Source organism: Mastomys coucha, unplaced genomic scaffold, assembly GCF_008632895.1.
Source record: "Mastomys coucha isolate ucsf_1 unplaced genomic scaffold, UCSF_Mcou_1 pScaffold16, whole genome shotgun sequence".
Classification (NCBI taxonomy): Eukaryota; Metazoa; Chordata; class Mammalia; order Rodentia; family Muridae; genus Mastomys; species Mastomys coucha.
This window is the reverse complement of record NW_022196898.1, coordinates 30,888,145-30,912,506: the sequence shown is the minus strand read 5'-3', so window position 1 is coordinate 30,912,506 and position 24,362 is coordinate 30,888,145. Positions and strand designations below refer to the sequence as shown.

The window sequence follows — 24,362 nt, the reverse complement described above, 5'->3', positions numbered from 1 at the left end:
AAAAAAAAAAAAAAAAAGGAAACAAAAGTAATAATGCTGACAAGTCACTGAAAGGAAGCATTATATATAATTGATACATAACAAAAACTATCACAAAATGTGTTTGAAGAACATCACATCAAAGGTCATTATAACTCTATACAAAATCAAAAAATAAAACCAACCAAACAAACAAAAAAACCTAAACTTTCATGAAGGTATCTTCCTGGTGACTGCCTAATTAAGCTTGGGTGTAGATCTCTAAGGCTCTAGGCAGTCATTTTGTAACAGAACAGCTTAATGATCTTTGTTTTACCAGTAAACCCCCCTGTCTCCCTTTACCTCCTAGACACACTCATATACATCTCCAGCTGCATTCACTGTGGATCAATAAACTCATTATCTCCAATAATATGCCTTGGTTTTTTATTTTAGGTTGGCTGGAGACAACTGAAAAGTGTAGATAAGATAATAAAAAGTGTACCTCTCAGAAAGGATGAGTGAAAGAGAGGATAAAGACAGATGTAGGAATGGGTTCTAAGGAGGAGTCAACTTGATTGAGTGTCTAGAATTCCTTTTGACTCTATGGCCTGCTTACACAATAGCAATGCTGCTGGCAGGAAGAGAAAGTAAAGAGGAAAGCACTGCTGGACATTGACAAGAGAAAAGGGAGGATGGTTAGGAGAATCTTGGACATGATTAAAATCATAGATTTTATAGATTAAAATCATCTATAAAGAAAACCACGTTGGATATATGGGTTCAAATCCAAGAAAATGTGAATATGAACCTTGTCAATATTAATAAATATCTGTAAGTGCTCATAAATATTGATCAATTATAGACCACATATTTAAGAATGAGTTATTTTTAATTCAAAATCAAATACAGGTTGTCTTATTACAAATGTTATCAATCCAGAACACTTAAAGGGTTACAGACATTTTGAAATTTTAAAGTTTCTTTTGTGTTTGAAACTGGGTATTGGAAAGATTGCTGGTAACTTGCTGAAAGTCATTACCAAAAACTATAGCCGAACTAAATTCCTTTCTGGATTCCTTTGATAATCAGAGTACTTTATTTGAAATGTTGAGAACTGTCTTCTGTCCATTTCTCTCTACTTCATGCTCTACACATCCCTTTGAGATTGCTTCTCACTGGTAGAGACAAAAGAGTAAGGAGTTTTGTTCTTGATGCTGGTAGCTTCTCACTGGCAGAGACAAAAGAGTAAGGAGTTTTGTTCTTGATGCTGGTATTTTAACAAAGAAGGAACAACGTGAGAAGGTCTCAGAGAATTTTTTTTTTTTTTTAAAGTAAGAGATTGGGTACCAGAAATGGAATATAACTAATGGGACTGAGTTACTTTGGACTGGAAGGTGAATCACCTGGAATCCAAAGGAATTGCATGGTAAATGACAAGAGAGGAATAAATGTGGACCGTACTTCATTCTCTACTACAGACAGAAGAAGGCAAGAAGCTAAATGTTTTGGGTCCTTGACTGTGAAGCTTTATAGACAATATGCTTCCCTGAATAGGATACTCTCTATCACATAGCTGTCATGTGATCATGTGCTTCATTTAACTCCAGTTGGGTTGTCTCTCTGAAGATGGGATTCTCTTTGTGCATAGTTGCTTCTTCTTTGTGCATAGTTATTCCATTGTTTAGAGTAAGGTCCATGTGCTGAGATAAAACAACTGATATTTCCAATCTGTACACATGGAACTCCATTACAGAAGGCCACTGTAATTGTGAGATACACATTGCATCAGGTTGAGAGTTCTTGTAGATGAGGTAATCTAAGACGGGTGATTATAAGTCACAAAGGAGAACAAATTTTAATCGTTTCTTTGCTTCAACCTAACCAAAGTACTTCATTAAAGTAGACAGCCCGAAAGACAATAAGCAAGCAAAAGTCCCAACTGCTTCCAGATAAAAGACACTATGTGACTTCTGATCCCACCAAACTCTCAGAGGTACATACTATCCCATAGAGTCTGTTGATCAGTCAATGAGCTGGGGATTTCCTAAGAACTTTGGCTGTCCATCTCTCTGCAAAAATAGAATGTCCTAGGTTGCTTTATAAAATGCCAGTTTGCTCTTAGAACTTCTCTGTAGACAAGTTGTTGGAACTTGATGGGGCATAATGCTTAGAGTTGAGCATTATATTAAATTACACTATGAAGTGCATCATTTTAGTAGTTGTCTCATGGGGAATCCAAAACATTTCATGTTTACACAAAGACAGCAGCGACAGAGTCTGCAATGCCTAATACGAAAGATAAAAAAGGATAAAAAGTATTAATAGCAATCAATTTCCTCGGCACAATTTGCTTTAGAATTTGAATTTTCACTTATGTTTAGAATATGTTGGTTTCCACTAACAAATTAGTGGTTATGCCTAGCTGTCAGCAAAGCAACATTAAAGGCAAACACTAGAAGAAAACTTAAGATTTTTGTTCTAAAAATCAAGGCATAATACATGAACATATATAAGATCTATACTTCCACCATATGTATTTCCTAAGGGATATTTAGAGTCAAAACACATTATGGAATTTATTTTAAAATGTTTAAAAGTGTAAGATCTTAGATTTGAAGTTTACTACCTTTTAATAAAACATAAGTGTTTATAGGTTTTCTTAGTGCACCATAATATCGAAATAGCCATCACAGTAAAAGCGTTAAGAGCCCATTTGAAAACTGAATTTCATTTAAATTACCAATATTTTTGAACTTCCTTGGATTATGGAATAGTCTCTTCCTTTTGTTCCTGTTATTGCAATCATGTAGACGGTACTGGGTATACAATGTTCAGGAACTATACTCTGGAGGCATTTGGATCCCAGGGCAGTTAGAAGCCAGGAGGCCTCTGACAGAAACACAGACTGAGAGAGCAGGTAGATGGAAGAAGACACCTGGGAGGTGAGAAAAGGCAGAGCCATGGAGGCCATTATGAACCCCATCTTCATTGTGTGCTCTGCACTCACGAGACCCACGCTCATCAGGGCTTTGAACACAGTCAGCTTTTAGAGCAAACTAGACATAGCTAGACACAGCTAGCAGCAGAGGGTCATGAGCAGAAGACTCTCAGCTGTGAGTCTCAGTAGCACAAAGGCAGCCATGACGATGGACAACTGAGCATCAGGGCTCTAGGCGGCTGCAGAGGGTCATGGGCAGCAGACTCTCAGCTGTGAGTCTCAGTAGCACAAAGGCAGCCATGATGATGGACAACTGAGCAGCAGGGGTCTGGGCGGCTGCCTTTGCTCTACAAAGTTGGCTCTTTCCAATATGGAGACCATTTCGCTGTCCGGTAAGACAGGTTGGTTATTAATTTACATAGACTCTAGGCTATGGAGTAAGTGAACAGTAATCACTCGATTGTAGCAAAAAACCGACTCTCAAATGTTGCTGTAACTCTTATCTGTCTCAGATGCTTGCCTGCAAGTCGTGAAGATTTGCGTGCCACATGGTTGGAATTCATTACAATGTGAAACGAGTGTTTCTACATGCAATTCAGCTTAACTCTAAGATTTAGAAAATATGATGATTCTTCTAGACCGAAATCTTACACTACAGTTCTGAGTACAGGTTTCAGCTTCAGTGGTAGGACCTCTTTCCATTTGCTTTTTTGTTAGGTTTGTAATACAATATAAAGGCATCTACTAATTTGGCGAGTCTTGCAGTTTCTATGGGCATTTCATAAGCCTTTTTCAGGTGACAAGTTGCAAATTAAGTAGAAAGAAATGTTTGTACAGGTTTTCATACTTTAACACAAAGAAAACCTATTTTTTTTATTTTCATGTTTTCTTTGACTTTGAAGTATCAGAGATCAAATCCAGGGCCTCAAGCATGCCTCAGGTACTCGTAACCACTTTGAGCATTTAGGGAAATTCATACATCATAAAAAGCAGAGACATATTCTGGAGAAGTTCAGTAACCTAAATAGAGTGTATAACTGTTTTTTAAAAGTGGTTGCTTTGTTATTGTTTTATGTTTTAACACATATACATGATTTTTTTTTTCATTTTGTACGTGTGTTTAATAGTGCATTATGAAAACCTTCATTTCTCATTAACAGGGTAAGCAATGAGATTAATACCACAAAAGGGGACTAAGCCCACTGGAAGCATTCATGTCTGTCATGAAGATATATTCAAAAAGCTCTTCATAATTAGCCTGGAGTTTTCAACACAAATTTATGACTTACCACAAATATTACCTCCCATTTTCACATGAGCATAGCCTTCTACTCCCCAGGAGTCTCCCCAGGAGTTTCGCACCATCCAATATGGAGTATTTCCTACAAAGATAAGATGCTAAGATACACTGCTAAACATGTATTGATCAGGAACAAATACATTTCCATATTTAAATTGAGTATGCCATCAATGTAGTTGCTGTGAGAAGTTTGCCATAAATATACAGCGATAAAGTGCATTGACTTTCTGTAAATTATTTTCTGTAGGCAGCTCCGTAAACTTGAACTGTGCTTATTCTGCATTCTATATGACAGACTTTGTCTGAGTTCATTTTGTTTATTACAGAGGCAAATAGGCCAAGGCAAATGCATTCTCATGGAATTAGCAGGTGGAGTGTTAAACATGTTTGATAAACTCTCAGGTACTTCACTCCTGCCAACACTTACCCTAAATATAACAGGCAAAACAATCACCTCAGGTGAATGTAAATTTATCGTTCACTGACTCGGCTGTGGTTTAGTGATGGTCTTGTATATGAAAGTCACAGGATTCAATGCCTAGTACCACATGTACACAGACAGGGGCTGGTGGGATGGAGGGAGGGAGGGAAGGAAGGATGGGGAAGAGGAGAGAGAGAGAGGGGGGGAGGGAGAGGGAGAAAGAGAGAAATGGAGGGAGGGAGGGATGGGGAGAAGAGGAAAGAGAGAGAGAGAAAGAGAGAGAGAAAGAGAGAGAGAAAGAGAGAGAGGGGGATAGAGAGAGACAAAGAGAGAGGGAGAGAGAGACAGAGAGAGAGAAAGAAAGAGAGAGAGTATTGAAATCGGATTGATTTGCCAAGACAATTCTATGAAAACCATGGACAAGCAACTTCTGAGGCACAGCAGAACATCTCAGCAGCATCCAGGTAGCCTTAGTTATGAGTCTTATCTGGAGATGGATTTGGTGAGCTAGTAATTACCTGTTTTATCGAAGCCTGTGACGAGAACCGCGTGGTTTGCCTCCCCACTGGAGCAATGATGCTGGATTATGCCCCCCAGATAATCCTGCCAGCTTACTGCATCAACTATCACAACCAAAGGACCAAAGCATAGAAGTGCTCTGGCCATTTCATCTTCTTGTTCACTATAGAAGGAAGATAGGTAAAAAATTAGATTTTTAAGGTAAAAGTAAAATGATATTTTAAATGTGTGTTAAATTGGTTGTATGTATACAGATATTAAAATGCAAGGCAATTTGACAATCCAGGACTATATGAGACTCAAGGATACTAGGAGCTCACCCTTCCCCATATCTTTTGCTATGAAATGTTTCCATTTTACAGTGTCCCAGGGACCAGGGTTTTTGGCCTTCCAGACATTTACATAGAGTCCAATCAGAATGAAACACAAAAGAGAAACTCTGCATCCTTGTTGAGAAGATTTCCAGGAAATAACACCTGGTGTATCGATCTCATTGGCTAAAACTCAGGGATGGGACCAGCTCGGACTTATAAGGAGAAAAAAGTTTTGTAATTGGTAAACAAAACATTCTGTTAAACTGCAGGGTTCCTTTTAATAAAAAAAAGAAAGTGTAAAGTTTTGATATGTGCAAATACTTTGACACCCCTAGAGATGAGTATCTGAAGAACAATAGGATCCACTTTTGTCAGTGAATGTTCAATGTCAAAGAAGGCTCACTCAGAGGAACTCAGAGGAAGAGGTGGCAAAAAATAAGGAAACTTCAAGATGCCAGGAGAACTAGGTGCTAGGTTACCAAGACTGCAAAGCAAACAGTTGTTACTTTTTACAATTAGTGGTTTAATAGTAAAATCTGAGGTTACCTAACATTTGGCCTTCGTCCATCCTAAATGTATGTGATCAAACCACTATTTACATCTTTCAAAGGCCAGCTTGTGGGTGAAGGATACTGAAACCATGGCACTGATAGTTAAGGCCGTAAAGATAGCATGTGGTGGTTTATTGCTGCCACAAGCTATGAAGGATTAGCGGCTTTCAGAGTAAGTGCTTCCTTACTGTGCCTGCTGCAGCCCGCTCCAGCAAGGGGACACAGTCTACAGATGAAGGCCCTCTGGCAGCCTGTCAGTGCAATTGACTACAACAGAAACAGTGGGTGACTTCATTGTACACAAGGAGTCTTCCAAACTGCTATTCAGCTTTTACACTTGGAATTTTTGCTCTAGTAACTTGTGCACAGAAGCATTACTAAAATACAAGGAGGGAGAGAAGTATAAAACTTTAAAAGGTGGTTCCATGCCCAAAGACTGGCTTCAGATTTCTCAAATACTGGGTTCAAATCCCACCTGTATGCTGTAGTTATTCCATCTACCATCTATACACTAAACAAGTATAAAATTATAGAATTTAATAGACTGTATTGCATGTTGTGTGGCATGTCTAGCATGAGTTTTCATCCTATACAATAAATCTATAATAAATCTTATATGATTTACTCAAAACTTATAATCTTTCGCTGCCTTCTCAGTTACCCAAGAACTAATTTAGCTCAACCTAGGTTGTAGTATACAACACAACATTTTTGTCTTAAATTAAGTATTTTGTAATTCATATATATTCTCTCTATTTACCCGAATATAAATCCCCATCTACTTATGAGAATAAAAGACAGACACATAATAAGCCCCTCTCAAAAAAAAAATCCAGTTTCAAGGACACCAGGAGAGATTCTAAAAATTCAGTCAGAGAAGTTTCAGAATGTAACCATTCTTCAGTGCCAAGTAGGGAGTCATTGAAATCATTTAGTAACAATCTCTGCCTGGAGCCAGAGGAGGGAACATAGAGAAGGTGCTAGCAGATTAGATATAAGCTAGCCCATGGTCAAGACCCTAAAATATCTGTTCCATTTGATCTTGGATATCTGAACAAGTGACATTGCCATCATTTCTCCTGCAGAGAATATGGCTTTCTCCAAGTTAAACTCTGTGGTCTGTGCTATCTGTGTCCCCTCCGTCAGTTTCATAGGAACTACATTGCTGGAGCCAGTGTAGATCTCCATGTGGTTACATTTTATTCCACAAATCAACAACTTATAACCCTTAAATTTCTTGTCACCAGGTATATTGTTTAAGGGCAATACTCTCTGTAACTGACATCTGGATATTATCTCCTCTTCCTGAGAGCTTGGTGTGATAATATGCTCTGTCCTGTGTCTAGATCCCCGGCTGGGCACAGCCACTTTCTTCCCTTTGGTTATCTGCACAGCAGGTCTCACACGCCAGCTTGAGTAGTACAAGCTCTGGATCTAAAGAACAAAGGTCCATGGAAGACAGCTAGCTTTATAGTTTTTTGCCTTAATTCTAGGTGATGTTTGTGTTTTGACTCCACCCTCTTTGTTGATCTTTTCTGTTTCTGCACAGTGTCTTGTGGAGGATCAGGTGACTCACACTGCCCTCAATCATATTATTTGAAAATTAGACCATGAAAACTAGAGACCATGATCTAAGAACTAGAAAGGGCTATGTATGCACACGCTCAGAGGTGAAGAGGCATGATCTTCATCCCTCCCGTATAGTCCACAACCCAGCGACCCCCAAGTTATAGGCTCACATCTGATGCAAGGAGTGATACAGACATGCTGAAGATCTGGACTCTAATCAATGAGGCAGGTAGCAAGGAAGACCCTCCAGCCCCAGCTTCCAGCACAGTAGTACACACCACTACTTCCCAGAATAGGGTGACCATGTAATAAAACCCAGGAATCTTGACAGCATGGCCACCTCTACCTCAGAGGCACCATCATCTAAAGGGTGATCTAAAAGATGATTGATAGCAGTTTTGATGAGGCTCAGAAGTATGCATCTCACCTCTGAGTCCAGAGTTCCTCAGTCATTGGCCTCAAGTCATAAATAAGATTCTGGCGGAACAGAGCACTTTGGCCTGCTGTGTCCCTCCTCTCCCCTGCCAGGGTGTCTTGTGGCCACTGCTTACATATCTCAACTGCACCAATATTTCCTTGCCATTCTCTCCTTGCCTGAGACACTTTTGTCCCACTCTGCTAATTCAAGTTTTCCAGTTTTTCAGTCTGAAAAGCCTAGACTTTTCCATCAAGAAGTGTGCAGTACCAGGCACTCATGAGAAGAATGAATTTTGATTCTCACCTCTATATACTTCATGGCAGGCCCTCGCATGCTGGCCTTGATCTTTTTTCTACTGGAGACACATTGGTCTCCTCCTTCCTCTGTGAGCTTGCTAGGCGAGCCTCTGTTTCAGGACCTCTGCACTCCTTTTCTCTGGTGGGAGCAAGGATACTACCTTCATGAGCTCATTAACTCAAACTCACTTCTCTGGAGGGCTCCACCCATCAGCCCTTTCTTGGACTACATTCACTCCTTCCCTTAGAGGATTCCTCTTCCAAATCTTTTACTTTGTTCTTCTTAGAAGCTCATTCACCATACACACCATGTTTCTCTTTGTGTTATTTGTCTGTCTCCATCACCACAGCATGATACTCAAGGACAGGACTTTTTCTATGTTGCTTATTGTCCGATTCTCAATAATAAACACTGGTCAGTAGTTATCACAATAAAGGAATTTCTGAAGCCTGACTCTTGCAGTTTGAGGTTACTATGAAATGTTATTTTGCTTTGTTTTGTTTTAAATACAGAAGTTATTTGGCTATAGATATTCCATTCCATAGTATTAGAATGTTCTCTTTCTCCTAGTTACACACACACACACACACACACACACACACACACACACACACACATTCAGGTGATATTATTCTTCTGTCTCTTTCCTATTTTCAACTTACTATCATGTACCCAGGAAACAATTGTTTCCTTTGTTCCATTTAATTGCAGCAGAAGTCTGGGTTCTTCTGTGAAAAGCTTTCCTTTACCCTCTAGGAACTGGCAAATAATAAAGACATGTTTTCTTCTTTTAGGAAGTGGATTACCTTCACTACTTTAGGGGGACATGGGTCAAGGTCCTTATAGCCAGAACCCTGTGTAGCCAGCCATGGAGAAAAGGTTCTATTGTGTGTTCTTAGGGTCCTGTTCATGTCCTTTGCAGCACTGACAACCTTTAGTGCTCTGGGCACTTATACTTTGATTTAAAGGGCTATATTTTGTTCAAAGATCTGATTTACCCCTAATTGCCATTTTGTCCCATGTAAGTGACACTTAGGACCAAACAACAGTAAGCCATAAGACATTCTATGCCCTTGTCTGGATTTAATTCTTTAATTCCTTGTGATGTTTCAATAATGGCACAATAACCCAAAAAGCATTTAACAACGGTGTCAGAAGTTGCTTGCTTCTGTTGTCCAACTTCCTATTCTAACTGTCCATTCTACTCATCTCTGGTACTAAATGGACCAAAAAATTCTCTGGCCAGCTTCGATATTTTTTTTTCATGTGATTTTAATGACTGTTTACATTTAAACTCACCCAGAGTCACCCTGCTTTTCAATTTTCAGCATCCTTCCTTCCCTTTTCACGCCTTTACTCATCTTGCATCACTGTCACACACGTGTTACAAGCCTGCTACCTATCTTATCTTCAGTGCTCCAGTCTTAGCTCCAAGTTTTAATGTGTTTGGCTTTGGTTTTTCTAATAGTTCCTTACTTGATAACTGGATATATAGCAAGGAATATAGTGTTCAAAAGGGTTTCTTGATATGTAATCTGGGAGTGATTATTCAAATCCAAATCACTTGTATTCCATACCCTAATCCAAATCCCATTGTATTCCATACAATGTGAATTTGGACAGACTCAAATATTAAGACTGAGCAAAGGGCTCATTGTTCTAGCATCTGAATTTTGTGAGTGGTGGTAGATATGAGCTATAGCTTTAAACTCAGCTAAAAGCTATTCATTTTAAATTTCTTATTTATAGTGTGACTCTACATAGAAGAATGCACAGATTAACTTTAATGGTCTTCTACTGTGACCAGAAGCTGATCTCTTTAGTAGGAGGTTGGTTCTGAACTGAGAGTGTGGAAGGGGGCCTTCATCAAAGTCATTAAGTCTGAAAACAGATTGTGCAGAAATAAAAATACACACACACACACACACACACACACACACACACACACACACCACACACTTGTCAGTTACCTGAAGTCATATGCAGAAAAATCCTTGACTGAAACTCCAGACTGTGATTGAGGAAAGTAGCGGCACAGGCCGTTTTCTGCCTTGAATGGGTATTGGGAATCTGTCACCAACTTCAACTGCGTCTAGAGGAAACAGGCACAACATCTTCATTGCTAGCTGTTTGAATGGTTAAGTAGAGCTTATGTTTTCCATGTAGCCAGAGCGGTCAGGCTTCACCAAAGCAGCTTGTGGGCAGTTTGACCTTAAAATTCTAACTGATTGATATCACAAGGTACTTGTACCAAACATCTAAGAAAATAAGAATCTTAATTTTTAATATTTTATACCTTCCCTCCCTATAATCAACAGATATAGGTTAATAAAGTCTTGTCATATTTTTCCTGAGGGCATGCTAGGGCAACACACTTTCCTTCCAGGGCTCCTAAGACTAAGGCAGCGATGCTCTGTGGCCAGCCAGTGGCCAAGTATTCTTCCTTGATGTTACTAAAATATCTCTTGATGTGCTGCATTTCTTATGGTTACCCACGGGCTGAGTTTCCTCAAAGGATGAATGCACAATCACTGTTATCTATTATGTGTCTAGAGCAGTCACTGCCCTATAAAGTGAATGTGGATTGGGAAGGCATTTGGGTTTGGACAACACTGACTTGATAATTTTTACAATGGCCTCTTATTTTCTCACTTCATGCCACTGGTGCTATATGTGGAAGTGTCGGAGAGAAAAACAAAACTAAACTGTGACAAAGGGCTGCAGTGGGATATAGGGGGATTGGTGACATGATTCCAACTTCCAGTGCACATTTCTTCATCTACAGTTATGAAGCCAGATATCCTGTGATGTCCCTCCTAAAGTCATTTGGGACAACCATGGAAACCGGTTTCTTCTTGTCCTCATCTGTCTGAGAAATTACATGACAGGTTTCCATGTGAAAATTACCTACTCAGAAAAGTGAAGAAATCTTTACACTACCTTTATGAAAATGTGTTTAAGATGTCTTCACCCCTTGATATATTCATAGCTAATTTGTCTGGAAGCCATTACTTCTAGTATCTTCAGGGTGTGTGATGTAACACACTCGAGCTCTGGCCTAACACATGCCTGGCCTTGGTTTGATTCCCTACAGTATATAATTTTCCTGATTAAGTCATTCCAGCTTTATGTATTTAGATTTCTGAACATTGAACCTTGCTTCATATAGGAGTGATTGGATTCTGTGAACAAACAATGTAAGAGGAAATCAGGGAATAGAAAGCGCAGATGTTTACCTCATTTAGCCAGCTCAAAGCACCGAGAGGAGAGCCACCATGGCAGCCATAGTTATTAAAGGAGCAGTCGATGACCTGCTGCACACTCAGGTACTCCAGAGGTTTCCCTTGGATTGCACAAGCTGACTCTATTGCACTCACCACGCTGAAGGCCCAGCATCCTCCACACTGCTCAGGAGACAGGAACAGCAAATGCTAGCACACAGTGTCTAAGATAAATTTATCAGTGTGTGTAGACACAGCCATATAAAGAAAATAATAAAAATAAACAGAAAGTTTCCAGAAAGCAGAAACCTATAAAAAAAAACCATTCATTCAAAATGAAATTAAAATTCTCTCTTGAGCAGTGCCACCTCGTTAGTTATTAAAACTAAATCAATGATGTCACTACTACAAAGCAAGTAAGCTAGGCTAATGGATTAGGGGAGGTCAAGAAAGCACTCAGAGGGATGACTGTTTTATGATTAGTCCATAACTTCTGTTTATGAATCACAGCTTCTCGGAAAATAGTAAATGGGTTCCAAGGAAAGGAGGTGCCTCCAGGAGTGAAATAGGAGCCACATGAAAGTCTGTACAATCCACAGAAATAGCAAGAGGGAGAGGGAGGAAGGGAGGCGGGGAGGTAAGGATCCAAAGACCTGGCATAAACTCAAGACCACACTGTATCTGGCAGAACTAGCACAAGAAAGTCTTGAGTGTACTTGTGGGGTGATGCTCTGAACAACACTGAGGTTTTCAAAGGTCTTACTGAGGTTTCAAACCTCAGTCCCCACAGCAAAGGAAAATAGTCACCAACTGAAGATGGACTGATCTCCAAATCTGAGAAGTGTGAGTGTGACTGGGGACACCACACCCACAGTTAGCACCAGTTAAGCCACTGAGGCAGATCCTACAGAAACCCACTACTGCTGAGTATGTAAGTTCCTCTGGGAAAGACTGGATTCATGCATAACCCACTACTTACACACACACACACACACACACACACCACACATAGATGCAATACCTTGGTGGCAAATTCTAATGACCAACTATAAACATTGAATTTGAGAGCAAGGAAAGAACATTTTAACCAGATGGTGGGTGCAACTCATGCCTTGGTGGGTACAAAGCACTTCCCATCCATGGAGATGGGGAAGGACTTAGCTGCTGATGCCACTTGTGAGTGCCATCCTGTGGCTGTACATTTGGCCTTCTCTGATTGGCTACATTACCTATGCTGATGGTGGAATACATTGCAGGAGATATGATTTAAAAAGAATAAAGCACATACTCTTTACATTTCCTCAAAATAGGTGGGCCACTGTGTATTATAAGTCACAGCCATTCCACAAGCTGCTGCTGTGTTCTTTCTTCCTTTAGACGACTCTCCAAAAAAAACTTCCCTCTCAGCACCCATATCTGAAAGCATACTGTGAGTCCATTTCAGGCTCTCGTCCATTGACATTTTTTAATCTCTATTGTTGCCCTTATATATTTGTAGATCCTTCAACAAGCAAAACCAAAAGGTATTGCACTATGACCTAATCTGGTTGTTTCATATCCACTCTCCCTTTACCATCAAATCTTGGACAGAGCTGATCAGTAACAAGTGTATGTAACCTTGAAACTACACTGACAGCATTCTTGGGACACAAGTTGGGTGATATATGACTTTATAGGGAGTAAGCATGAAGAACTTGTCTTCTGATAGAGCTCATAGGATAAAGTGAAGATCATAAATCCAGACACTGTGCGACTAGACTCATTTCACTCTCTGGTGCACTTTCTTTTTGAATCACTTACACAGCCAGTAATTACATTTATTTTCCAGATGTTAGTTCCCAGAACTCCTGCAATGCATAGTAGTATGGCTACTGGGATATATCCTTGAGGTGTATGTGCACTGAGGGCAATGGCCAGGGATAAGTCATCACACCAGGGCAGGTTTAAAATCAGAACTACGTAACTGCCTCTTCCATCACGGAGCCTACTCTTCTGTTTTGTATAACTGAGGTGTGATTTTATGTAGAAAAAAATTCATGAGTTCCTTGGCAAGTTTGACTGAATTTGACCCTTAGGTGCCTTTTAATGCTTAGAAAACAAAGAACAAAGTGATGCCATGCTTACCATCTTCTGGTTCCTTACATGATTGACAACATGCTTGTCCCTCCAGTCAAATCTTAATGGCAAAGACACATTGGGGATAGGTCTCTGTCCTTCTGCTGGGTATCTGGGAGCCCAGGAAGGTTTGCTGCCTAAATACAAAGCTGGACAGAAAAGAAGACGACATCATGGAGAAAGTATTAGATGAAGGATCTCTCTGGGGATTTGGTTTTGGAGTATCTTGTCAAGCAAAACCAGTTACTACCTAGTCAACCTGTCACTTGAGATTTTTCCTCAGTGCTTTGCACTCGAAACAGGAAATGCATTTTATTGAAAGCTAGGAATGCAAATTTCAGCAATGGGACTGGAGCTGATGTAACATGACTTGCTTGATAGAATTAGGCCACTCATGAAAAATGTGTATAACTGACATTGCTTCTTTTATTAATACCCACAAAGCCATGAATATTCTAAACAGAAATGGTGCTAGACAACTACCAGTATGCTGAGACAATTGATAATTACAACTACTTGGAGGTGCATATAAATACATTTAGTTATTAAATAATGATTAGTGGAAAGTAGTCCTTAATTCACTCCCCTTATGTTTAGCACATGAGACATACTTCAAAGTTAGCATTTTAAAAATACCGATTGTCACATGATTTACAAAATTTTCAATTAAACCAATCCTTAGTTAGACAAAGAGTTGAAATCAAGAAATTAATCAACAGTACTGCAAGACCTTACCTTTAAACTCTTCAGGAAACAAATAAGAAAACTGATTTACTCCATAGAAGGCAGTAGAGTTTTCATGAGGGAAAGAGTTCAAGTATCGGTGTCTACTAAGGCTTTCCTAAAATAATGAAAACAGACTTTATAATCTACTATTGCAGTTCTCCGAAGTTATAAATGCATAACTAATTTGGAGGTATTTTGGGGGTGTAAATGTTAAACCTGATTTTCAGGCCGGGCAAAATGTGCCATATGCATCTGTAATTCTTCTGTAGTTCCCCACACATGCTGAGAATATCACAACCATACCTTTTAAAGTGTGGACAAGCACTAGACACTGGTGACACACTGTAATTAAATAATTAGGCATAGGAAATGTGCTCTCCATGCATTTGCTTTTCTCTGTGCAGAGTAACAATGCCTGAAAAAGGACTAAGCTGACAAATGAATGAAGATGCCCATTCTCTTAGGCTAAATCCAAGATTTTTATTTCGGACAAAAAGGTTTTACAAAAGATTCAGTCTTAGGGATTTCCCAAGAAGAAGGTCTGGTTTTCCTACCTAGTTGGAAGAAAAAAATGTTACCATAGCTCTGTATTTCATTATAATTTATTTTAAGTTTGCTTATTCTATAAAGATTCTTAAATTTCCCAACACTGGCTCGTTGTGCGTGCTGCATGGAAACTCAGGGGCCACTCTTCTCCATGCTAGTTTGTGTCCATATTGACTTTTGCACTTAAGTGTTTTTGTTTATGACTTAGAATCCAGAATGTAAAACCAGGACAACTTTATCAGTCTGAATTATCACTACTTGACCCGCACTGAAGACTTTGCAGGAACACAACAGCTCCTCAACAGCCATCTGATTTTTAACAATGACCTATGTGAAATTTCCATTAGGGCCTCCTTTCAATATCCTTCATCAGTTGTTTGCAGCAAGATCATGGGTGAGACTCAGCATCACTGAATGTGACTAGAAGGGCTGCTAACTGGTGAATTTTATAAGTCCTTTTGAGTTTCAGGAACTTGCTCATAGAGAAGCAATGTTTTGAATGTAACACACAGATAATACATCCCAAAACAAAACTAAATTTAGAAGGTGATTTTTCATGACAAGAGTGATAACACAGGCCGCCGAGGGGTAACTGCAAAAGAATTTACAGGAATCATTCCTAAGATGGTGGATTAGTTTCCTAAGCAGGAAAAGACAGGGAAGAAATGGAGAATGCAGGATGTTTGGAACACGTGGCAGCCATGACCACATGCAGGTGTGAGAACTTGTGTGATAGCTCTCCATCTGTGGGCTTTGAGCTGCTGGTGGCTGAATTGTCAGGAAATCACTGCTGGAAGCTGCAGTTGCCATGGTGGCAAACAGCTGATGCCTGAGTACTAAGGTTGGCTATGTAAGGCAGACATAGAGAGTCTTCTCATAGATTACTATTAAATTACAGCCACTTGGTGGCCTGCACAGAAAAGAAAAACAGCAACTCCCCCACAAACAAACAAACAAACAAACAAACAAAAAAACAGGACTTATGTCACAACTCTGTCTGTTTCTCTGTATCATTCAGGGTCAGTGTTAGACTGCAGTCAACAGCCGATCCTGACTCTGTCTTCTTTCATAGGTATGTATCTAGTATGAGGGTCAAATGTGAAAACAACACATAAATTACCATACTGGGCAGAAAAAGGCTATGATTACCATGCTTATGGCATTAGGAAACTAATTATTTTGGCCAATAAATTTTATAACTTGTGTGAAATGAAAAAACTGCTTAAGAAACACATTACTGAACATGGACAAAATAGAAAATAAGAACCTTTATCAGCTTGCACACAGCATTAAAACTGTAATAGAAAATTGACCCAGAAAGAAAAATCACTAGTTCCAGATGGCTTCAGTGATGAATTCCATACAAATAAGAAAGAAATAACATAAATATGATAGAAAACAAAGAGAAAGAATACGTCATAACTTAAACTAGATGAATGTGACCTTGAGTCGAAACCAGAAGAGGAGCCCCCAAAAAAACAGGTATAACTCTCTTGAATACAAATGCAAAACCCTTACTGAAATATTAACAAATCAAACCCAACAGTGTTTTAGTCAGACAATGCATCATGATCAAGTGGAGCAGATACAAAAAATGGTCCAGGGACTAGCCCCCTTTACAGAATAGGGAGTCAAATGATATGGGATTCTTCCATAAGACAGTGTGTGTTGCCTGGGATCTACAGCATGTTTGGGATTTATAAAGACCAATCTATCTGGCTGCCAAGTAGTTAGAGTAACAGTATCAAAAGAAAACAATGTAAGATTGATCCACCTTAAATACTCGTAGACCTAACTGCAAATGATTAGAAGACGACTGCCAGACCTCTAAGATATGGATCTCAGAGAAGTGACAGCAGCAGCAGCAGCAGACACCCAAGTAGGGCTCCTGTGAATGCTGGTCTCCTTCACTTGCTACACCAGACACCGGTTGCAGACTTCCACGTGTCAGTGTTATCACCCCTGCAATCACTCCTGCCTTTTGCAGCCCTCTAGATCTCTGCCAGGAACAGCCTACTTATCACTGCTGATGTCTTGAAAAAAACCAAACAAAACATAATGTTCTGTGCCATTCCCTCGCTAACCTAGTTTCACCTCCCCGCTTCTAACTCTAGTAATACTCAAAACAACCCCCTACTAGATTCTGAGGAATCATAATTCTCTTACCTCCCTGTGCACATAAACGTGCACAAGCTTTGGAATCAAATCTTACCATTGAAATGCAATATATGAGATATAAAGGTACATATTCAATCTCTCTGTGCCCCAATGTATTAATCGACAAATTTGGTTACTAGCAGAATATAGGGACTATCTATAATATTGTTGGGAGTGAATATACAGGATGAGTGTCCAGTTAAATATCCTCAAATTCTATCTTCATTCTTAAAAGCAGAACATTATAGAAAACCTTACTTAAAGACCAAGATTTCACCTTCCTTAGGTCAGAATGCAGCAAGTATTTCTTGTGGTACTACAAATGAAGCCTAGCTAGCTATTGCACACAATCTGCTATGTACTCATAATACAGCATTGCCAACAGAACATGTAATCTCAGAGCATCTATTCCTCTATTAGAATCCAATGCTGGTTTTTCACTTAACATGAAGCTCACACTGTTTGAAATTGTAGTTAATTTCTGGGGTTTTCTATTCTTTCCAGTCACTGTACTTGTGGCCTTAAATTCTGACTGTTGAAGCAAATGACTCAAAGCCTTGGTGGCTGTGAGTCTGCATCATGTCTCCTCTCACTGCATCCAAAGCCTATGTCTTAGGATGGAGAGCAGGCAAATGGTGAACTAGGGAGCTCCAACATAAAGCAGCAGAGGCTATGATGGTGGGTAGGTACTCGATAACCATCTCTAAAGCTACATGCAATGTTCAAATGAAAGACCTAAGCCTTTAGATCTTGGCATTGGGGTAGAATCTGTGAAGCACATATACTACCACTGAACTGCATGCCAGCTCTTAGGTTTGAATCACAACTGCATTTAAGAGGCAGAGACATGAAGATAAAGTCAGACAGTCCTTATATAAGAAAACTTAGACAAACGAGGGCCTTTCAACAGACACCAGGGGATAACTACAGTCAACCACTTTCTATTCTGTTTAATTGACTGATGTACAATGAGATATCTGATGCCTCAGTGAAAGAGAATTTAAGGATAAAGAATTTGAGGAAAATTCCCAGTTTTTATAAAAAATAAAGTAGGAGAAAATTTGTCTCTTTGATTTTGATAGGTACCATACATCTACAAACCTCTCTAATCAACATTGCATCTTAAGATCCCGACTCTAGAAAATCATATCCTGTTCCCCTTCCAATAACTTCTGACAGCCAAACTTCTTCTATTCCTGTCAGTTACTTATCCTTGCTTCTGTATACTTGTATGCAGTCATGCATAAATTTATAAACATGTATCTATGCACAGGCATGCATGCACCTGTATATATGTGACAGCATGCGTGCATGTATGTGTATGTGTGCAGTCATGAATATATATATATATATATATGTATATATATATATATACATATATATATAAGCAGCATGTATATGTGCTTATATAGCTCATGCAACAAAACAAAAATTTAATTGTGTGATAATCTTAATGTAATCTTTTCTTTATTCTAATTTGCTTTACACACCTAGCAAAATTGTTTCATTAATGCTTGGAAATGCTTCCAATCCCACATTCAGGAAAACAAAAAACAAAAAACAATGTTTACAGGAAGTTAGAGGCAGAAAGGGCTGTTTGCATCTGGCAGATATAAAAGATAAGGTCTGCAGATAAGGAGCCTGGACTGCTCTCAAGTGGAAATTAGGCTGGAGTTTTAACATTCCTCAGAAACCAACATTTTTCTGAGAAATCAGAGAGCCTCCCTTTCCGCCTCCAGTATCTTGACTATCCAGACCCTTCCAAGCATGAGAAACAAAGCAGCACAGAGTTGTTCTGTTTGTGACAGCTGATAGTCAGATCTCTTCAACTAGAAAGCCATGGGGTACTGGGAAGATCCTCAGTCTACCCCCACCCCTAGAGGAGAACAGTCTGGGACTTTTGTCTTGCTGGTTGTTAATATAAAGAACAAATGAGATATATACATTTTTCATTTCATGTGTTCAATAATATCTGGAGAAAGATGCAAATTCTGAGGGTCAGTTTCTTGGGCTTTCTGTTTCTAAGAAGAATGTTCATGGTTCAGAGTTGGGGGATGGGAAAGTTAGCTAAACTAAAGTACTGATTTCACTATATTCTTTGAACTATGACCTCTGCGGGAAGTACTTGCTCCCTCATCTTCTTGTCTCAGTTAATGAACTGAGGCAGAAATGGGTATGTGTTTTTCCTAAAGTCATGAAACCAGCACCTGATGGCTGGGTACAGCCATTCAACCTACAAGGTGCATGCTGGGGGGACATCTACTTTGTGGGGCTTTCTGTTGATTTTATTAGAGGAGAACACCATGGTAATTGGATGTCTTTTCCCCATTGCTATCTAGGGTTTCTTTTATTCACTCTGGTTTATGGTTTTCTACCCCTATAAGCAAAGATATTCCTTTCTGATGATGATCGTGTTTGCAGCACATGCCCTTCATTTATTCATGCTTCAAAATTGAAGATACGTTTTTCATTCTGTACCAAGGCTGGTCTTGAACTCCACGTCTCCAGTGACCCTCCTGCCTTAGCCTGTCAAAGAATCAGGGCTGCATGAAGTCACCCCATTGCCCATCTTGTAAGGTCTCTTTATTCTGAGCTCATTTTTCTTAAGCTTTAATCTTATCAGCCCCCACTGGCAAATCCTAAAGTGTGATGGGTAACAAATCAGTTCCACGTATGAATGGAAAAATGTCCTCCCCATGGATCGTCTGGTAAATCTAAGCAGGGACAAACATATACAGGGACTCAATATGGTCATTGTTGGGAATTTCTCCCAAGGGCAAGGGAATTGTAAACCTTAGATCCAGAATTCCCAGCTGAGAATTATGTTATCCCTTATTAGAATGGGGACATTTTTACATGTGCTTTTATGGATTGAGAGAATCTATTTTCTAATGCACAGGACTTCGTACTGTTTCTTTAGAAATGAATTATAGTACCCCACATATATAATATGCTGCCTATTCTCAGACAGAGTACATTGGATGAACTTGTTCCACCTTCTCAGCCACTGTAACTACTGCGTGACACGTGTCAGTGTAATAGAACTTCTTGGAGGCTCCCACATACATTATTTTTCATGTGTCACTAAGGATGCAGGATAATTTGACAAATAAATTGTAGGACTAGCAGGTGGTCAGAAGGAAAAACCAACAAACAGGACCCGATCTAAGGTTTTTACAGGTTTTACTATTGCTCCATTTGGACAATGTGTGCTTTAAGCTAAAAATCGCCTGAAAATGTCTGTGGAACAGGATTGTCTCCTCTCGAGGTCACCTCCTCATGGAAATGTCTGTGGAACAGGATTGTCTCCTCTCGAGGTCACCTCCTCATGGAAGTTCTCAAGCAGCCAGAGATGAGGCGTATGGAGGAGACAACCTGGATATCTGTGGTTCATCATACGCACTCATTTAAACACGTTATAATAGTCTCCTCATATGTAAATGAGCTCACACACACACACAACGTAGTGAAGACAAAGCATGAGGCATCACAGTGTTAAGGCAAAGCTTCTCATTCTATGTGAAGCCACACACTCCGTGCCATGTCAAGGTTATTCTAAAGGGAGCATGAAGACCAACTTCTATTGACTCTATTGATGCATCGCTAGTCTCTCACGTCCTCCTAGGCTAAGAATACAGACTGCTTTGGGTGACTGGTGGAGGACAATTAGTGCCCTGGCATTTCCGTTTTTGTTTTCCAGCTTTGGAGAAACATCCAGGTCTCCTCTAACTGCATGCTCCACAGAGCACTATGTCTCCACAGATTCAACACTGCAACCAAGCATGGACAGAAACATTAACTGAACATAAAACTCTCCTCTACTTAAGCAGGTCATCTATGGTTTTTGTCACAATGTCACAAAGCTGAGTCTCTCTTCTTCCTTCCACGGGAAAAACAAAGGTGAAGAGCCTCAGTCAATGCTCGTGAGAGACCGAAAGCAAAGAGTCCAGTCCACCATGCAGGCACGTGAGTGCCCTTCCTTTCCTCTCCTCTTCCTTCAGGTAGCATATAAGACATCCCATAACAAGCCATGGAGGAGGAGGAGTCTTGCCTCATTGAATAATAACGTAATGATAGCTGGTAGGGCTGCCATTTACTTTTTCCTTTAAAGAATATTCAGTGGAATTGAGAGTGTTTCATGACTCAATTTTACTTTAAAATGCTCCAGTTCATTGTGAAACAAAGGAATTTTATAGATTCTGTACACAATGTGCCTTCTAAGAAAACAGTAGAATCTCCAATCAACTAATTCAACAGTGGAAACAACTTTTTTTTTTTTTTAAAAAGACTCCTTTTAGACATGTAAGCTGAGTTTTACTTACCATATAATTAATCCATACTGTAAGGCCAGAGAAAGCCTTAATACTTTTTGTCACCAAAGAAACAAAGACTACTGACATTATCCAGGAGGAATTGGATCACTGTTTATAGCTATCATTTAATGACTACATGCTTAGTAAACAGGTCAGCTAACTTATCAGCAAATTCCTGCTAACAGGAACTGCTTGCAAGGCTGTTTCTGTGGTTTTTACCTGAAGTTTAAAAAAACCTACCAGGATTTAAAATGTTTTCTTCAACTTCCAACCTTTTACTTTCCTCTATGGAGCCTTGGTTGCATTTCTTCTCAAAAGAGAATCTAGATATGCGTATGGGGCTTACAGCCTCATGCGTAAAATATAAGTAAGCCTGGAAATTATGATTCACACACACACATTCTATTTTGTAATAATTTTCAGTGACTGTGACTGTAATCTTGACTGTGCCTTTACTAGGATTTGGAATATTAATGGAAATAAACTCTTAAGCATATTTCCAAGGAAGTTTCTAGATGGGTAGCACTGAGGTAGGAAGCCCACCGTAAGCTTAGGAGGCACTGTGTCATGTGCTGGGGTTCTGGACTGAATAAAGAGGAGAAATAGTGCTGGGAGACAGTATCCGCGTCTTTCCCTTCCTGGCTGTTGAGGTAGTGTTGCCAGATGCTCCACACCCATGTCACTATGACATGCCCATCATGATAGACTGTCCCCTGAAAGTGTGAGCCAAAGTAGAACCTTCTTTCTTTAAGTTGCTTTTGTTGGCAACATTGCTTTATTTCAGCAAGGAGGAAAGAAATTATACATTTACACCGTTGGCCTTCAATATTCAAGATTTAAAAAGAACATCTAGTTAGCCAATAATCACATTATCAACACCCACGACACTGACTACCTTACCCCATCAGGAGTCAAGGGTTAGGTCTCGGTAACACACAGGCCAAGGGCTTTGATGAGAAATAGACAGTGTTTCTAATAAGAAATGAGCTCAAAAGTAACAAAAAGGAAAAAAGAAACACACATTTTGACTTGAGTACAACACAAGGGGAGCTGAAGCCAAAGAAGGTCTGACTGAATGAATACTGGAACTTCTCAGGCCAAAGAGGACAAGCAGAATAGGGCAGAGCTATGGAGTTCCACGAAATTTTCAGGAAACACTCCTCAAATGGCCCATGAGCAGCATTCCTGAATTCAGACAGATTCTGAGTCAGAACAGGTGAGTTTTCTTCTCTAATAAAATCGTGATGGGATCTTTTCATATTTAAAAACCTGTCAGATAGCATCAAGCATAGAAACTGAGGCCAACTGTGAATCCGCATTCCGGTCAGTTTCCCTGGTTACTGGGAAAATAAATCTGTGATCAGATAATCGGTCCATTTCAGAATTTTAAGGTTAGAGAGAAATTGAAGGATTATTATGAAAACTTTTGTAAAGCAATCCTAACTTAAGGCAATGAAATGTTTTCTTTTGTTCTACGTCAGTCTCCACCAAGTCAGGGAGAACTTTATGGTAAAGTGGTAGACAGTTCGCGGACAGAGAAATCATTAACCAATCTCGGAAGGCTCTCGGAATCAAGAAGCTAGCTGCTCCTGGCATTTGAACTTCCAGGTATAGGAGGAGAGAACCAGCGCCCCCTGCAGGCGGCTTTCTATGCGATAGGCTTGGTGTGGAAAAGGCTTTGAGATACTGAGGTAATGTCTTCCTCTTAGCTTTGATTTGGGCATCTTGTGGTGCTTTGGGGCGCAGCACACAAATCCTTGCCCTGGGGAATCAAGATTTTAGGTAGCAGCTCTACTGGGGAAATGCGCGCTTGGAGCTTGGGTCCCTCCCTAGAAGCCCCGGGGCAGCGGACAAGTAGAGGGAGAGAGCTTGGTACCCGCAAGGCGGCCGCCTCCCGCTGGTGGCTCCAAGGCCAGGTCCCGGCGACCCCGCGGCCTAGACAGCAGCAACCCAGTAGCAAGAGGCTCGCCAACTGAAGTTCCATCCCGGCGCCCGAGGTCCTCTGCGTCCAGCCCGCTTTCTCTTTCGGTTTCTCGGCTCCGCCCACTGCCAGAGTCGTGCAAGCCCAGAAGTAGAAAAGCTGCTGGGGTCCCTGCTGTTTTGTTTTGTTTTGTGCCTTTTGTTATTATCGTTGACCTTTTGTGCTGTTATTGGACATCAGAAGTTTCCCTCTTATCTAATAGGAAAGAGAGCAGGGAATGATTCATACAACAGCGCGAAGATACGAACTACCCTCTGAGATTAAGCCCATTATTTTTTTTCCTGCTGTTTCAAATTCAATATGTGTTCGTTAAATGTGTATAAATCGAATTCAACAGGTTGTATGTGGATGTGTAATGTGTGCGAATTTACACACTTCTATGGATGCTTACAAAGACGTGACAAAATTGTTGCTGCACAAAACCACACAATGTTTTGTGGCCATTTCTCCACTTGGAGAAAGCTGCACCGGCTTCTGAAGTTTGTGACGAAATTTAGCTAAGCAATTAAACACATTATATGCTGAGCACGTACTCTGTGTTTCTTAGTTACACTGTTAAGATTGCTTTATTTTTTTCTTATTATTGTTATTACGTTGTTTTCTTCTTGCTTAGCTTATTTCATAATCCATCCACTTCACTTTCTGCCCCCTGCTTTAATTAATTTTATGTAATTTTTTAAAGATCTTGCTTCTTTTTACCGCGGTACTGGTGTACAGAGTGCAAAAGGACCCAGGGGAACGTGTTCAAACCAGTCAAAATGTCCGTCTGCTCACACACATCTCGGCTAAAGAGGTTTCTGGTACAGTGTCGCAGAGCTCCCCTTTAAGGAGACTTGGTGATTTCAGATCTGTGATCAAATATCACAAATCAAATCGCTGGTTACCCTTGGGAGAAGAAAGCCAGCAGCTTCTCCAAAGGACATATGCATACGAAATGCAAATTATTGTTGTAGAGTGAGTCTTTACTCTGCGTTCTTTTTTTTACCCTTTCTCTATTGTCCTTCAGTAACCAGGT

The 24,362-nt window shown here is 39.9% G+C and overlaps 1 protein-coding gene across 1 annotated transcript; it reads right to left on the bottom strand.

Annotated features, from left to right (window-relative positions):
• Positions 1-1,299: 1,299 nt before the first annotated feature.
• On the bottom strand, positions 1,300-23,430 carry Ctso (cathepsin O). Its single transcript, XM_031374166.1, has 8 exons — positions 23,243-23,430; positions 14,360-14,465; positions 13,634-13,773; positions 11,525-11,692; positions 10,259-10,380; positions 5,139-5,302; positions 4,189-4,281; positions 1,300-2,247 (listed from the first exon to the last, which is right to left on the bottom strand). The coding sequence occupies exons 1-8, from the start codon at positions 23,348-23,350 to the stop codon at positions 2,213-2,215; spliced, it is 936 nt and encodes a 311-aa protein (XP_031230026.1). The 5' UTR covers positions 23,351-23,430; the 3' UTR covers positions 1,300-2,212.
• Positions 23,431-24,362: the final 932 nt, after the last annotated feature.

What these genes read in the sequence shown, in the direction of transcription:
- Ctso (XM_031374166.1), bottom strand. Translation starts at nt 23,350, where the DNA reads ATGGAACTTCAGTTGGCGAGCCTCTTGCTACTGGGTTGCTGCTGTCTA. An exon ending in GGGAGGCGGCCGCCTTGCGG is followed by an intron (nt 14,466 to 23,242) that starts GTACCAAGCTCT and finishes TCATTATTTTAG; the next exon opens with GAAAGCCTTAGTAGACACCG. An exon ending in CACAGGCTTCGATAAAACAG is followed by an intron (nt 4,282 to 5,138) that starts GTAATTACTAGC and finishes TTATCTTTGTAG; the next exon opens with GAAATACTCCATATTGGATG.